Raw genomic sequence first — 17,931 nt, 5'->3', positions numbered from 1 at the left:
ACAGCAATATGATTTTTATCCTACCCTTTTAAAGGGCAGACATCAGAAAATTTGTGTGCTTGGCATGCAAATTTAATGACATTTCAGCTGAACCACTCACTTCCCATTTTGAAGACCACTTCCTTATTTTTTCAACAGCTCCTAAGAGGTTTTCGACATTTCTAAGAACTTTTTGTGCACATCCGAGACAGCTGATGACAAAGGTGTTCCGATAGATGCTAAATATGCAAAATATATTAAGTATCTTAAACACGCCAAATCAGATTGACCATGAATTATCTATTAACTGAAGAGAACAATATTTTCCCCTATTTCTTTAGTAATAAGTACTCCCTTTTAATAAAAGTATTATTGCTGATAAAATCCACAAAGTTAAACGCTACCTTGAATCTGAATTGCTAGTTTTTCTTTTGTTTGTTAGAGCACCTGTGCTCATGGTTCTTGCCACACTAGGAGGGGTTGATGTCCGTGTTTTTGTTGTGCCCCTGAAAGAGAATAAACATCTGATAAATTATATACACACAAAAATAATATGCATTTACAAATTATATAAAAAATTAGTTCATCAATCTACACACCCATTAATTGTTATGAAAAACATCACTTAATTCCTACCCAGAGCACACAGAAAAGCTTTGCCATGAACTTGCATTTGGACTATAACTTCAGTCTTATAATGACAAGCTAAACGGAACAGCGTTTCACTTGCTATCACACCAAAATACAGGTAGATTCTGCACTATTGGTTATTTAGTATGTTCTAATGTCTACCTTGACAGACTACAAGTCACTCCTTAGGACTGGCAGTACTTTCAGAGAAACAGAGAGCAGCTGACTGCAGGTCTTAATAGTTAAAAAAAAATGTAGAAAGGATGCTGTATTCTCAACACTGTGTAACGAATATGAAGTGAGCCACAAGACTTTTTGTTTTTTTTTGCTTCATAGCCACAGACTTTATTTAGGATGCATACTTCTCAGATAATCCTGTAGATACTCTTCCTTCAAAGCACAAATTTTGCAATTACAAATACAAATAGAAGGAGTAACGAGAATCCATCCAATTGAGCATCAGGGCCTCATTTTTTTCTAGCCTGTAACCGTGTTCTTAAAGTTGGCTTCAGCTGTATGAGCACAAAAAGCTGTGAAAACTGCTTTCCTCAAGACTCATGGGTTTTACAAGAAGCCAGCAGGCAATGCATAGCACATCCTAAACAGACAAAACATCTCACTGCTTGCTTTGATGAGTAGAGAAACATCAGATGCCCCTGAAAAACCTGAGTAGCACTAAGAAAAAGAAATAGGAAGGGGCATCCTTTTGTAATCAGTGACCAAGGACAGAATTTTTTGTTATTGCTCAAAACAACTACCATTCACTGGAACGTCTTCTTTGGCAAGATTGCAGTGACTATGGCATCTTGTATATGACCAAGCTTTTCTGTTCTCATTCTTGAACATCAACACATAAATGGGACTGGCTCATGGACATTATAAAAAAAAACAAACAAACCAAAACACTGAAACAAGACTCCATTTAAAAAAACTAGTTACCAAGAGCAGAACCAGGAAAAGCTCAAAAGTGATTTTTTTTTTTCTTCCCTTCAAATGAACCTAACTGCTCCTTTCAGAATTATAAACAACTTGGTCTGGGTCTGGTTTTCAAAGTATACATAAGGAAATACATTTATTTCCAGTAACTTCAAATGCAACACTGACACAGCTGAGGAAGAATGTAACAACACGCACATTTTAAACATGTTGCGTAAAGTATTTCTTCCTTCATGTTATGAGTGTTGGCCAAGGATGACTTTCCAGCTCGTTCCATCACTTAAAAACTTCAGTGGAAAAGTGATCAAATCATTAAGCACAAAAGTGGAAGCCAGGAACTAAATTTAATATTAAATCAAGTGTGGTCTATCTCGATTTCAGTAGAGCATTTGACACAGTCTCCCACAGCGTCCTCGCAGCTCAACTGAACAAGTGTGGTCTGGACAATCAGGTAGTGAGGTAGACTGCGAACTGGTTGAAGGAAAGAAGCCAGAGAGTCATGGTCAATGGGGCAGAGTCTGGTTAGAGGCCTGTATCTAGTGGAGTCCCTCAAGGGTCGGTACTGGGACCAGTACTATTCCATATATTCATCAACTACCTGGAGGAGGGACTAGAGTGCACTGTCAGCAAGTTTGCTGATGACACCAAGCTGGGAGGAGTGGCTGACACGCCAGAAGTCTGTGCTGCCATCCAGTGAGACCTGGACAGGCTGGAGACCTGGGCGGGGAAAATTTAATGAAATATAACAAGGGAAAGCGTAGAGTCTTGCATCTGGGCAGGAACAACCCCAGGTTCCAGTATAAGTTGGGGAACGACCCATTAGAGAGCAGTGTAGGGGAAAGGGACCTGGGGTCCCAATGGACAGCAGGATGACCATGAGCCAGCACTGTGCCCTTGTGGCCAGGAAGGCCAATGGCATCCTGGGGTGTATTAGAAGGGGGGTGGTCAGTAGGTCGAGAGAGGTCCTCCTTCCCCTCTACTCTTCCCTGGTGAGACCACACCTGGAATATTGTGTCCAGTTCTGGGCCCCTCAGTTCAAGAAGGACAGGGAACTGCTGGAGAGAGTCCAGCTTAGGGCAACAAAGATGATTAAGGGAGGAAAGGCTGAGGAAGCTGGGGCTCTTTAGCTTGGAGAACACTGAGGGGTAAACCTCATTAACGTTTATAAATATGTAAAGGGTGAGTGTCATGAGGATGGAGCTGGGCTCTTCTCAGTGACAACCAGTGATAAGACAAGGGGCGATGGGTATAAACTGAACACAGGAGCTTCCATTTAAATCTGAGAAGAAACTTCTTCTCAGTGAGGGTGACAGAACACTGGAACAGGCTGCCCAGGGAGGCTGTGGAGTCTCCCTCTCTGGAGACATTCAAAACCTGCCTGGACACGTTCCTGTGTAACCTCATCTAGGTGTTCCTACTCCGGCAGGGGGATTGGACTAGATGATCTTCCAAGATCCCTTCCAATCCCTAACATTCTGTGATTCTGTGTGAAATTATATCTGTCTAAAGTATTCAAGTTTAACGCAAGTGGCTTCTACATGCAACAGGTAGAGTGGAAACACCAAAGATTCTGGCTCACTGAGCAGAACACCAGCCAGTATTTAGCAAGGAGTGTCTAATGATGGTTTTATTAATTTAAGAAGAAAAAAAGAAAAAAGTAGTAGGTTCTATCAGAATGGAAGCCTACTAAAAGTTATGTCAGTCTTTCAGAAGTTACAGAGGGCCAGGATAAAAGTTCTAAGTGTAACCTAAATTACATTGCTACAACTATGCACAACAGTACAGATGCTAAATACTCTGTGTCATTTCCCTCATCTCATTTTACATGGAAGAGAAACCTTTCTTTATAATTGAGTAAAATTCACTAGATCTCAATAGTGGAACAAATATACTCAACTGTTACTTGTTACGGCAGCTAGGAAAGCACATAAAGAAAAATTCAGCTGTAGACACAGAATTGGTATTGATCATAATGGATCGGGGATGATCAGACAATGATGCAAAGAATGACTGTGCTTCAAATTCCTATTCAGACAACTCCAAGTTAAATTTAAAGTTTTTCAAAAGTATTACTGACGCAGTTGTCTCTGGATTTTCAACTTGGGATCAACATATTACTTTTTCAAAACTAACAGCATTAATTTCTTTAAGTGAAGCCTCTTCAAGGTGTACACTGAATTAGATATCTGAAAGAAATTAATATGAATAACTGTCCACTATTCTTTCCTGCATTTCAGCTGTTCCATTCTCTAAAATATGTATAATATACCCTCATGCCACTAGGTAGTCTGAAAATGCACTTGATACTCTAATACTAGGTGTATACTAGAGAAGTTTCCCAGAAATTAGTGTCCTTAAACCATGATTCATAAGTGGGGGGAGGGGAGGGCGGAATACTGAAAAGCCACACTGAAAGTATACTGTCCACACTATTTATTGAGGGATGCAGAGTCCCAGGAACAGATAAACATAACTCATTAAAGGTTTAACGGGACATCTTAATTCTGAAATGTTTAAACATAGTATTCTGCAAAATTTCTATAGATTTTATTTTCCCAATTCATTTTCTAAATGTACAGAAAAAACAAATCTGTATTCAGACTAGAAACTTTAGTATGAGTCTTAGAATTAACTGCAATGATTTCTGCCATTTTGATGAGTAAATCAACAGAAGTAGCAGGCTGCCACTGTCTACAACTTAATTCATCCCAGGTCTAGACACACAATTAGCATCAGGTTTCATGATGAGAAATCTTGAAATTACATCCTTAAATTGTAATCTGACCTCTAGATAGAGATGTCTTCCAACAAAGTCAGACATTCCTGATTATCTCCATTTTTGTCACCAGAGCTTTGTCTCTTCCAATCTGCCCAACCTCTGCCACTTCTACCTACTTGTCCAGATCTGTTGTTTCATCTGTTTGGTTGGATTTTTTGTTTTGTTTTTGCAAAATTATCTAAATCCCTAATCTAAGTTGTATCACATGAAGTATTAATGGAGCCTGATGGCAGATGAGGCTGTGTACCAAAGCCACCTTGAAATCTTAAAATACAGACATACCTTTAAAGATGTTTATTATCCATTCTCAGTTTCAAAAGAAAGAAGATAGAAGGGGACCTCCCTTCCTAAAACAGCTCATGTAATTTGTCTAGTTGAATTACCACTACTTGCAAAACTAGAAACTGAGTGAAATTGGTAAAAGAAGCTTGCCTTTTTTTATTTATGCATTCACAATATGGCTGGATTTTGTTATGAAATACTGAAATATCAAGCTTGCTTCCTAGACAGGGCATTTTCAGATATTCTTGATAGCTGTCACTGTCACCAACAGCTCATAGTTCTGTGCAAAATCATAAATAAGTTCCTTATCACTAACAGCATGCATACCAAAGTCCAAAATCCTTTGCTGTGAACTGTAACCATCCACACTACTGCACTGAATTGAACAATGGCAAGTAGCTATTCACATCTGTCCAGTGCTGTTGGCACATAACCTATTGAATAACTTCCCGCAAAGAAGGCAGATTTACTCAAATGTCCATTGGGTTTGTGAATTAAGGACAATAATGATGTTATGAAGAGCAGAATAAGTGTCTATATTCTTAAAGAAGTTCTCTCGAGAAGAAAAATCGCTCCAGAGATAGGGGCTATTGTAAGCAAGTTTAGTAACTTATGAAGACAAATTTTCAACATCTTAGTAACGCATTATAAAATGAAAAACTGACCTAATTTTTGACAGTTCACAGGATTTATAGCTCTAACCAAGAATGTAAAGGAACAACAACAAAACATTTCTGCTTGTCTAAGAAAAGCTTCCCCCCACCCCTCTTCATTTCTTTTGCTTCTTCAAATAGAAACCCAAGTTCAAATATTCTGGCCCTGCCTCAAAGGTACTTCAGTTTTGATCACAACACTAAAACAGCATCAAGAGATTTAGACACTTTTCTACTATTTAAAGTATTACATTCCATGTATGTGACACATAATTCATTACTAATTTATCTTTCACAGTATTCTTTAAGGTATTGTTTACAAAGAATCAGCCCATTTGAATTTGGCATCTTCCAAATTATATCAAAGGATTAAAGACAATACAGTGTCTATTCCCTTTTTAAAATATTGGAATGGCCTTTCTTCCCAACTTAGATCTTAAACAGTGAATATTCACAAGTCTTTCTATGAGATAAGTATGACTTAATGCAAGAGTTTACCTCTCATCACAAAGCCTGTCTTGCTTATAGTCTTGGACTACCCCGGCTATCTTACAGAAGTAATAGACAACTATTTGACTTTAAGAGAACAAAACTACTTTGTCATAAAATATTTGTCTGTAAGGCAGATATTTGTGCAGCTATCAGGCTTAAATGCTTACTTCAGCTTTACGTCATGCAAATTCAGTTTTATCTCAGGTTTACAACTATAGACGTTCATTACTCAGTCCATTATCAGTCAGTGACAGAAGAAATCAAGTCTGAGAAAAACCTTCACCTTTCCTGTCCTCCTATGAAGTTGTTTACCTAGTATGAAACAGATACTTATACTAATTACATTACATGCTCTTCTCCCACAGCATCTATATTGAAGACATACTGGGCAGTAGATGTCTGTCAAGGTTACACTTTTACTATTCCAATTATTTAGAGTAACATTTCTGCAAAATAGATAAACCAAGCTGATTTGTAATACTTACTTCTTAATAGGCAACAACTCATTTGGTCTTTTGATGGTACTGCCTGTTTTTGTGTCAGTGTCATAAAACCTTTGCACATCTCTTCCAGTTCGCAGTGGTGGGCCTAACTTGTCCATCTTACTACTAAAATATATAAAGGGGTACTCATAAGGAGATTGCTAGATTTCTATTTAAGCTATTGCAAAAAAAAAAAAAAAAAAAAAAAAAAAAAAAAAAAAAATTAAATACTTATATTCTCAAAGTACAACCATTAACTTAAAAATTGTGCAAATTAGACTTCAATAGTCCAGGAAACAAAAGAGTACTTTAAAGAAGAGAGGATTTCATAGCCTTATATTTGGATTAGGTTTCCAGTTGTTTTTTTGCTTTTTAAAATGCTTTTTTAAACAAAACAAAAAGCTAACACCAGTTATCCTCACAATTTGCACAACAGAGTTGCATTTGGCTTTTTTTTCTTTTAGGAATAGCTCTTATAAGGTTAAATTTATCACAACTAGAAAAGGGGGCTCATAATTACAAGTCATTTTCTAATACCTTAATAAAGTTACTATAACAGAGATGTAAAAATGAGCCCCCTTAACTTGAGAACCAGCAAGAGGAAATTTTTTCCTTTTTAACTTCTGTTTGTTTGTAAAGGCTGAACGTTGTGCCCAAAGAGAATAATATGCCTTCCATTTTATTTTCTTTTATGGAGATGAGCAAAGAACAGAGGAAAGCCTGAAAGAAAAACAACTTTGTTTTCATATGAAAAAAACCCTTTCATAATAGGTAGAACTATACATACAGGCAATAATTCAATATTTTTTTTGCTATTATGGATAACATTTACAAACCAAAAAGAATAAACTATAAATAAAATTTTAAAAACATTAATTAAATAAAAAGCCATCAAAATAAAACAAACCACCACCCCTCCCACACATCATCATAAGAATAACTTTAGCTTTTGAGAAACTACAACTTATATTAGAAAAATTAGGTCTTCAAGCAAAGTTCTGTATTTTTATCATCTAAAACCATACTGTAAAACCTGCAAAAAAGCCCATTATATCTCCAGTTCTACATTAACAATGCAATAGAAACTTCTTCTTATTCTTAAAAAAGCCTAGTAACTTAAGCCTTATCTGGGAAATGATGACACAGTATTTTTATTGATCTTTCTGAAATTAAAGAACTATGAAGAAACAAACGAAGCAAGATTGATTGAAATGGCTGGGTAAGCAAAGCTTAGCTCTTCTGTAAGCTTCTCACCCCTAAAGGGATGTCATAAGGTAAAACAAACAAACAAAACCAACAAAACACAACCTCACAAAGAGAGAAATAATTTCTTAAAATTACTATGCAACTTTCTGATTCTTGTCATATAGCCTTAATAAACTACAATGCAAGAAAAATTACTAAACAGCTAATTGCTGTCAAGGAAGAGTGTTATTTTCAACATAGCTTTTAATATATATAAAAAAAGGCTCTTGTGTACCTCCAACACCCATATCATACAACTTTTCATACTCTTTCTTCAATAAATTCATATTAAAAGGCACAGAACCCATATGTTTGCAACTTAATTTGTTTTTTGTGAAGCTTCTGGTGTGAACCTTGCAATCCACATTACATCTGTGAAGCATCAAAGGAAATCTCTCCATAAGGAAGAAAAATTCAACAGTACTAAATTATATTCATTCATTATCAAGTCAGCAGGGAACACAGAGATTTTAGTCTTGACAATTCAGTCCCAAATAATGCAGGGTATAATATAAGCTCCCCTGGAGTTGTTCTTCCCATTCTGCCTCCCAAACAGATGTTATAATTCAAACTAATTAACTCGGGAAATGCTTAACCAACTCCTGTTTGACCAAATACATACTCTTTAAATATTTCCCAAGGACTGAGAAGGAAGACTGATGGTTTTCATGCGGCAAGCCATATACTCCAACCTATCATGATTTTCTTAGCTTTTTCCTAAACCTTTAACAATTTGTCAACATAATCTGTGAACTCCAGGTACCTGCAGCATAGAATACAGATGACAATAACCTAGAAACAGTCACAATACTCCCAAATAAAGAACTACAGTATTCTTCCACGCTTAAATACAAATAAACAAACAAACAAAACCCACACAAACAAACAAAACAAAACTCAAAGCTGACAGCACTTTCATGTACTAATGAAAAAAGCACAATCATAAAAATCTTTTGAAATGAAAAGACCACCAAGATAATTTCTTATTTACCTTGATTTCATTGAACAAAGCTATGTAAGTTATAGTCTTAACGAAAGAAACAAACCATTTTAAAAATAAAGTCTTTAAATGCTACACATGCTGTATGGCAAATATATATGTAACCTAAAATTTACTTATACTGGTTAAGTGTGCAACTCACATTTCATTACAGCTGTAAGACAGTACTGGATCTGTCACTAATAGACATGACTCCCAGAAGGCATAACTTTGATCAGCTTAACATTAAATAGTATGTTTTATCCCCAAAATAAAATAAAAATGACAAAGTAATTTCTAAGGGTTCATTTTCTATACTGAAAATCACATAACTATCTAAGTCCCAGTAAAAACAAACAAAAAATGAAAAAACCAAAAACAACAAGCAACAACCATACTGTTCATAAATGAAATGCACATAGACAATTTGTACATGCAGAAGAACTCTGGCTGGCCACAAACAGCAGCGTCAAGTTCTGCTACGCAAAACAGTTTGCATGCAAGGGTGGAGTTAGCCCATTTGTGTAGCCTTAGGATAGGAAGAACCCACCCCTTTTTCTTCTCCTGAAGATCTGATTACTTCTGACAGCGTACTAGAACTGCCCTACCCCTCAAGAAATGTAAGATAGTGCTGTACTCTTACAAAATATGTATCAAACTTCGGATCTTAACATGATTCACTATCAAAATACAAGACTAACTACAATCTCTGCAGCACTGGTTTTACTTTTCCCAATTCTTCAACATCAAATAGATGAAATGAATGAAGTTTTTCCTACTGACTACAGTACAGAATCACATTCTACTCTTGCCTTCTCACTTGCTTCTCTAGAACTCAGAAATGATGCCCTTATGCTATACTTCCATTAATACTTATAACTGCCTGTGCCCTTACACTGTTCAGGCAGAAAAGGAAAACTCTCACAGCAGAGCTCAGTTGACACATCTTGATCTACATGTACAAAGTAAGCCTCACTAACACTGACCCAGCTTATGTCGATGATGCTGTCGTGTGCTCTCTCAGTACTCCTGTACTTGAAGAGCAGAAAAGAAGAATTCACATTAAAAAAAAAAAAATTAGTATACAAAAAATGAATTAAAATAATGGAGTTCATAAAATTTGTTTGCTAATAATAAATAAAATAATAATAAATAATAATAAATAAAATAATAAATAAAATACAAAAATACTGTGATATTGAAGTTGCACTTCATATGAAATGAAGTTCTAGAATCTTTCCTTTACAGAACTGAACACCTTAGAGACCCAGTTCATTTTTAGCCTTCATGTTTAACACAAACACATGAAACAGCTTCATGTGTCGCTCAGAAGCTTCACGCAGCAGTTCAACAACGCCACCTAAAGAGCAAGAGGGAAACTGCACGCTTGTGTATTTTAATCACTGGCTGTTAACATTAGCCAGCAGATGGCTGTTTCTTGCCACTTTGCATATTTGCCACAGAGAACAAGTAGCATGATTCTACAGAAAGTAACAGTGTCTGATTCAATTTTTTTCCTTCCAATATCCATATAATTCATCCTCGATATTGCACAATACAATTGTAATCCTACTATTAAGCCTCACTACCTCTCTACCAAACCTGGAGTTAAAAAAAAATCTAGGCAAAAATATGTAAAAAAAACCCCAAAAAACAAAAAACAACCAACCTAACAAAAAAACCACAGTTTGCCTTAGGGCAAACTGCAGGAGCTTGTTTCTTACAGTAACAACTGGAACTTGGCCTGGTCAAAAAAGTGTGTATGCTCTTAAAGATCTGCCAAAAATAATAAAAAAAAAAAAAAAAACATGAGATCTCTTAACATTCCATTTGAAAGACTGGCCTTAAAACAATACATGTGCAACACTGTGCTTAGTAAATCAGTCCACTAACAACTCAGAAGGAAGAACATGACATCATCACCTCTGCCTGACTTTGGTACAATAGAATCCCAGATCTCATGCTATGACTTGTCATGTTACTGGTTAAATTGTAAATGTAGCAAAAGAAATACCTCATTTCATCATAATAAAAGGGTTTTTTTATAAAACTTCAAAATTGCTTTTATAAAATAAAAATACAAAATATTTATAAAATAATTCTAGCTGAAATTCAGTACAGCCTAAACTATAAGATGTTTTAGTGTTTAAAATTTGTGTCACTATAATATTAGCTATTCTCACTTAGGATGTTGACTGTTAGTGTCCCAGTCCCTGCTCTGATGTAATTTTGTAGGTATTTCAATAGAACCCTAAGTATTTTTCCCCTTATAACCCAATACTATGGCTGAGATTATTAAGGTCAAAATTGTCACAAGTGACCAATATGGGGCATTTAACACTTCTATGTTGTAACTGCTCCTACACCTCTTTCCTCCTAACTTAAATTCCGACTAGCTTGTTCTCAGAAGTGAATGCAACGTAGTCAAAAGCAAAAGGAAGAATTGCTGAGTCTCAGGTAGAATGCTTAAGAAAGAGACACATTTAACAGTCAGAAGACAGTGAGAAGACTAGTTAGCAATGGCCAGTAAGAAATCATAAGGACTGGCTGGCAAAGACAAGAAGAGAACACAAGCTTTTCAGAACAGAGAAGTGAGGACTGCAGGCAGAAACACTCACATCCATACACTGGAAATCGTGTAGGCAATTAAGTGATGTCATAAGCCAAGCTAACATTCACTGCCTCTCAGCAGAGATAATTATCTGAGAGCTATGCCAACTGGAAGTCATCTATTTGCAGTTAATAGCATGTGTGAACAGAGAGAACCTGTGCAAACATCTCTCCACATATTAACTGCTGTTTGGCTTGGTCACGTCGCAATTCTTCCTCCAAGCTTCAGAACAGGAAATGGAAGACTACAGAATACAAAGTAGTAAATTCAGCGAGCAATTGACTAGTAAAATTAATATAGCTTCCTTGTTAGGAAGTGAAGACCAAATCTGTGCCCACCCACAAATCAATACAGACTGCAATTAGAAACCCTATCAACAGGAAAAAGCCTTTCCAGGCAGCTGGGATTCACCACTGGGGTCAGACACATGCCTTCAAATTATCCCAGCGTTTTTTACTATGATTTGCAGACCTACTTGTTTGCCACTCATCAGTAGATGTCAATTCAACTTCTGAAAATGGAAAAATGGGATATAAAAATCAGTGAGTAACAGAGGCTGGGATTTTATGACAGTCAAAGCATAGATGCCTACAAACAGTAGTGAAGCTGAACTGTAGGCCAAAGACACTGCAGGGCAGAGGGGAGGGAAACAATAAAAAGAAAAAGAATTCTGACAGCCTCATGGGCTTTACCTCCAGTAAGTGTCTGAAAGACTTAGTATGAGTGGGCAGAACATGGAGCGATAGAACTACATCCTCATGCTACATGGTGTTACGAGGGAGGTGTGACAGAGCTTGTGCATAACTTGTAAGACTTAAGAGAGATAAACTAAAAATCACTAGTTAGGTGTAATTAATAAAGCTGTTCATCCCCATTAGCTCTTTCAGAATGTCCTTTTTCTTCCTCACAAGGTTAAGCCATTGTTTTTCTCCACCTTATACAACTTTCACCAATCTGATACACATTTTTATAAGAATAAGGCTCCTTCAATCACCCATATTAAAACTGCAATCACTTTGTTGTATATTTTGTTTTCTCCCAGCACTCCTTGGTGCTCCTCAGTCTTCTGTAAAATTGCGCTACTTTACTTCGATCCCTTCCATATATTTCTTTGAGACAGTGTGTACTGACTACCCCTCCCAGCGAAACATCACTAACATCCTTGATTGCACCAGCACTTTCACTGAACTCCAGTAAACTACATCTACCACTTCTTGTTGCTGCTGTAGAGTACTGGTTTCCATTGCCTTATTTGAGCTCATTTATTTCTTGCCTCTTGAGTATTCTAAGACAGGAAAGGGAAGAGGCAAAGTATCCACGCTTTTGTGCTACGAGGGAAGATCCTGTCAAAACTGGCTTGTGGCAGAGACCTCTTTATTTATTTTCCACAAATTGAAGGAAATTATGTTTCATGTTTCCTCCTTTTTTAAGTCTCTTCACTTTTACAAAGAAAAAAATTATAGCTCCACTTCTGCATATTCTATAACTTTTTCATCTACTTTATATCTATTTTGATCATTTGCTCTCCTTTGGTGTTCTTTTAAGATTAGAAAATAAATCTTTGCCTACTCAAATGTTCCTTAAACATTAATTGTGTTTATAAAGAAAAGATAAATTCAAAAACACTGCACTTCTGAAGCTTTCAGGACAAAAAAAATGCAAGTGAAACAGACCACAGAGACTTCTAGAACTAGCACAACTAAAATATGAAATAAAGCATAAACAACAACACTAAATGGAAATTTACCCTGCTTGTGGGCTCCCTGGTCCCAATGAGTTTTTGTGAGCTGGTGATAATGTCTGAATTTTGCTCCCACTGGATCCAGATGAAGATGGTGCTTTATTTGAAGAGGCACCTTGCAGTTGAAAGCAAGCATGGAAATAAAAGAAAATGTAAAATTTTGCTGCTGGAAAGATGCAATTATTATTTAGTTTTAAATTGTAAATTCAAAACAAGAGTTTTAGAAATATCAAGATAAGAACAAGTTTCAAGATACTAGGAAAAAGCAAATAGGTTTCTGGAAATTTACAGAAGATATCCAATGGAAACATAATGTTCTATTCCAATAAAAAACATTGGAGCTCAATTACTTTCCTCAAAAAGCAAAAGGAAAGAAGTCTGGAATGCCCAAGTATGTACAAACAGAACATGCTTGATATCTGATGATATCTGAAATCAGAATAAGACCCATGTTTGCATAGTTATAATATACATGGCTTGACTATGTATTTTCACCAACTCACAATCATATTCAGCATACAAATTAGTTACAAAACTAAGCAACAGAAAAAACTCCATTGAGAGAAGAGTATTAGCTACAATTATGCATTACTATACACAATGATTTTGCACATTTAATTCAGAAGAAAACCTAATTTGACCCAATATATAAAACAGAAAAGAATCCTGTGTGCTCAAGAGTCTTGATGGAAATACGGCAATCAGTGTCCCTTCCAACTTTAAATGAATTTTTACAAACTACTATATCAATTTCAACAATAAATTTTATAGCCGTTAAATATTTAAGTTAAAAAAAAATACAGGTCACAAAGACATCGATTAAATAAAATGTACTATGAAAAAGACACCATCTTATCCACTTGTGTAACACTGAACTCCTACGAATTTTTCTGCTTCAACAGTTTAAATCACTAGGCAATGCTGTAGAAATCCTTCCAGCTATTAAAATTATACTGCTTTTACTACATAATTTGAGAACTAATATTTAGAAAGGAAATGGAGAATTAATAACATTCGCTTCATACCTACAACCGTTTTGCTAACACCACTTGGCTGTGGTAAGCGTGATGATGATGGTGGCACTGATCCTACAGAAGGCATCTTCTTAACTGCAGCAGGTTTGCACTGTAACAAAATACAACCTAGAAATTTAAGCAATTAAATCAAACTATCTATATAACAAGACAGGCAGTTGTCTCAGGTACTGCGAGAAAACAACTGTGATTACCTACTTAGGTAAACTGTTTCTGGTACAGGATCATGCGAATGGCTTCTGCTACTCTACTTTCTCATACATACAGATGATAAGACGGATGTAAGACTGATTATTTAACTGGTTTTATTTTTTCATTTAACCCTATGTCTTTGTTTATTTTCCCCTTTCTACAGCTTTGTTCATCGTTTTCCATAGCGAACTCACGGGATTAACATTATCACCTCATTACTAGTTAATTTTAAAAAGAATACTCAAGGACAGGATCATTTTTGTCTTTCAGATCCTCTCACCTGTGTGCTCTGAACCAGTCCCAGCACTGATCTGGAATATAGCGCAAGAATCACTAAGTAACTGCTTCTGTCTATTTGACTCTTCACAGCTTCCATAAAAAAAGAGCATTACCACTAAATGGAAAACACACATATGCTTTAATCCTTCATTTGTTCTCATCATAACTACTGCACCTCTTACCTTAATAGGCCTGAAATCCTCTAAGCCTCTAATCAGCCAAAATATTTCTGACAGCTGTTCTGTAGTTATCTACCTTTGTTTGTCCACTTAAGGAACAGTCTTGAATCGGATTCAGAACACTTGCACAACAGAAGTTCAACTTTCTTTAAAAACACTGCATATCTACTTCCTGCTGCTACCCCTATATGCCATTTTCACAAATCTCTGAATTACACTTACGACTGATTTTGGCTTTGCATCTGCTGCCATCTGATCTACGGATCTCTGCAACTCTCATAAGAAAGCAAAAGCCTCTTCCATGTTTAGTGTCTAATTTCAGCTTAGCACAAGTAATAAAAGTACAGAACAAAATAACTAATACCATTTAAGAGCAACATACTATTTAACAAGCTTGATTTGCAAGTTACAAGAAAGATATTGTAGTTCACCTGTGTTCGAGTAGGAAGCTTCCCTTTGGTATCAGCTGCCAATTTTCCCTTATTAGTAATACGTGCTGCTTGTTCCTTACAGAAATTGATGTGTCTGTCAGCTGCATTTTCATTAAACCTCCTCTGACAATATGGACACTGAATGTAATCTTAAAAACATAAAAATCTAGCATTAATAACATGTTTCAAAAAATAAAGTGTTTTAAAGTCTTCTAAGATCAACCCCACCCCCAGAGAAAATGAAGGCCTCTTAAATCTGAAAACGAAATACACATTACTGGGGAACAGAATATTGTCCACATATAGCAAAAAAGATGATTCTTGTTTGATGGATGAGAATGAGAAGGAAAGAGAAAAATGAAAGAAAGTTGAGGAAGAGAAAAAAAACTACGAAAAATCAGAAACACTTTGAGAGATGCTATTCAGCAGAGGAGGCAGCCAAAGAGGTATATGGACATAGCAGGGATATCGGCTGGAAGAAAGTTGAGAACAGAAGAGGCTAAAAAAAAAAATAATAAAAAAAAAAATTCAAAAACATAGTTCAGTTTGTTCAGAATAAGAAAAAGCATTAAAACATTTCCCATTCAAATAGCAAAAGACAACAAAAAATCTGTTTCCTCTGGCAATTTTGAAAGAAACGAGACATACTAACTACAATACTGGAAACAAATACTAAAAAAAAAAAAAAAAAAAAAAAAATCTGGAATTTAACAAAAAAAAAAAAAAATCAGAGGAAATCCAGCCAAAATTAGGAGATATCTATAGAGACATGCAAAACAGGATAATTGATGGCTATATGATTTTTCAAGATTAATTTAGTCACATTACAAACAGTACTACTTGCAGGAAATATTACTAACATTGGGGGAAAACAAACAAACAAAAAAACCCCAAACAAAACAAAATAAAACAACCAGAAAAAACCCCGAGAAAGGCTATGTAAATGTTTAAAACACTAAAAGACCCCACATCTGTATGCTGGAAATAAACTTCTTAAAATACACTGCCCTTGGAAAGCAAAATGTTTGGACTGCAATTTCAGATAGACATTTTAGTGTCTAGAGATATCAATGCTGAATTCCCCAGATTATAGCATTTAAGACCATACAAACATCAATTTCAGAAGAACTGGAGACTGGCAAAGCAGGTTAAATTGGTATGATCCTAGGTGGTTTTAGACATGTATTGAAGAAACTAGTGAGATATTCAACAGTCACCGCCTCCGAGATTACAGTTAAATATCATACAATTTAAAATAAGAATTGTATTACATGTTACTACTCCAAATGCAGCAGATCTGGCTTAAGTAGTTATCCCTTTCAATTAACAAACTATTTTGAGGAAGTCAAATGATGTAGTGGCCACCAAGCCATGAACTGTGACCCAAGAAGTGTGAGCAAAGGACACAGGAAGAACACAGAAATCCTTCAGAGAAGGGACAGCCTGGGAATCTCATGTGATAACAACAGATTTTTATTTATTTATTTTATATAAACTCCACTACTGTCAGAATACTCAGACACAAACTATACCTTAAGAGACAGAAATTTAAAAGAACCAAAGTATCTATATGGTCAAACCAAGACAGGCTCAAAGTTTTATTAAAAAAAATAAACAAAGCTAAACAGATCAATAAAGCAGCTATGGAACCCCCTAGATAAAAAGAAAAGACATTACTAGCTGGGGCACAGCTCAGTTCCCACAAAAGACTTAGAATGCCCCCTAAAATAAATGGATCAGACTATAGAGGATTAATGTACACTCTTAAGAATCAGGGATTGTATCTTCATTCTTTTGTAAAATGCTTAGCACCAGACAGCCACCTGGCTATCTGGAAGTACTGTTTGTACTGTCCCAAAGAACTGTTAGGATTCAGTGTAAGCTTTACAAAATACAAACTAACCAAAATAAGTGGGCAGTACATATATGCAGTCAAGTTCAATGCAAATGGGGTGACTTAAGGTCCTTCTTAATACCAGGAGGCTAGTCCACACTAAGGAAAAGGTGGAACAGGAGATCCAAGAATCAGCGATACTGCTTGCTTGCAAATGCAAAGCATGCAATTAACTAGGAAATATTAATACAGAACTCTCTTATTTGAAAGGAAAAAGACTAGCAGCTAGTTAGAGATGGGCACTCCAAAATGGTTGAGCTCTTATGACAAGAGGAAGAAATATATTCCCCAAACTACTATCACATCTAGTATCTATTATTATCTATTTTATTCTCACATCAGACTGTTTAAATGCTTTACCCAGCCTCGGTTCTGAAGGCACCTGAGGACTGTCACTCCCTTGTTAATACAAATCCCACACATCTCACCCAAAACACAAGTACCCCCACCACAAGAGAAAGGATCACATGCACACTAGAGCAGGCACTACATACATGAAACTAAGTGTGAACTCAGCAAGAAATGAGAGAGACTACATTTGAAGAACATACGTGACCTGCATTCCTACAATATGAACAGGCTGTGGGTGCCCAGCATTAGTAGCTAATAAAAAAGGTATCCCACCCTTTCTGAGCGGTTACACTGTTGTGGAAAGAAGTGAGGCAATTTGTCCAGCCTATGGTTTATAACACAGTAACGACCTGCAAACTGACCACAACTACCTTTCAATGCGTTGAAAACAAAAGTAATGAGCATTGAAAGCTGCTTTGCAAGGAAGATAGTCAGCCAGACCCACAGTCACAAACCAGTATCTGCATAGGGATAATCAGACAGTCATCTTCAAGAACTTGTGAATAATGTATTCCAACAAATTCCTTTCCAATTTATATTTTCACAAATTAAGTTTGAAAAACAAATCCATAAAGAACTCGATTGTTTTACATACCAGGGTCATATGATGGTGGAGGTGGTGGAGGGAGTTTTCCACCGTCTTTAAGATTAAGTCCTTTGGCTGCTCGTATAGTTGCTATAAATTCCTCATGCTTTCGTCTCCAATTGGAAGGTTTTTTGGGTGGTTCTGGCTAAGAAGCCAAAAAAGAAGGAGCTTTATAT

At 36.1% G+C, this 17,931-nt stretch overlaps 1 protein-coding gene across 2 annotated transcripts in view; it reads right to left on the bottom strand.

Moving 5' to 3' along the window:
- Nucleotides 1–17,931, bottom strand: part of ZC2HC1A (zinc finger C2HC-type containing 1A) — a 37,158-nt gene that overhangs the window by 6,262 nt on the left and 12,965 nt on the right. Inside the window, exons 4-9 of one of the 2 annotated variants that reach the window (XM_065053847.1) lie at nt 17,765–17,900; nt 14,925–15,073; nt 13,835–13,934; nt 12,816–12,924; nt 6,237–6,359; nt 384–485 (exon numbers count right to left, since the gene is read on the bottom strand). In XM_065053847.1, coding sequence (XP_064909919.1) covers nt 384–485; nt 6,237–6,359; nt 12,816–12,924; nt 13,835–13,934; nt 14,925–15,073; nt 17,765–17,900 — 719 coding nt within the window. The remainder of the gene's footprint in view (nt 1–383; nt 486–6,236; nt 6,360–12,815; nt 12,925–13,834; nt 13,935–14,924; nt 15,074–17,764; nt 17,901–17,931) is intronic. The other variant, XM_065053848.1, reaches the window with a different exon arrangement.

The sequence above is a fragment of the Columba livia genome, chromosome 2, assembly GCF_036013475.1.
Source record: "Columba livia isolate bColLiv1 breed racing homer chromosome 2, bColLiv1.pat.W.v2, whole genome shotgun sequence".
In the NCBI taxonomy this organism is placed as follows: domain Eukaryota; kingdom Metazoa; phylum Chordata; class Aves; order Columbiformes; family Columbidae; genus Columba; species Columba livia.
The sequence above is the reverse complement of the archived record's forward strand: the minus strand, read 5'-3'. Positions and strand labels throughout refer to the sequence as shown.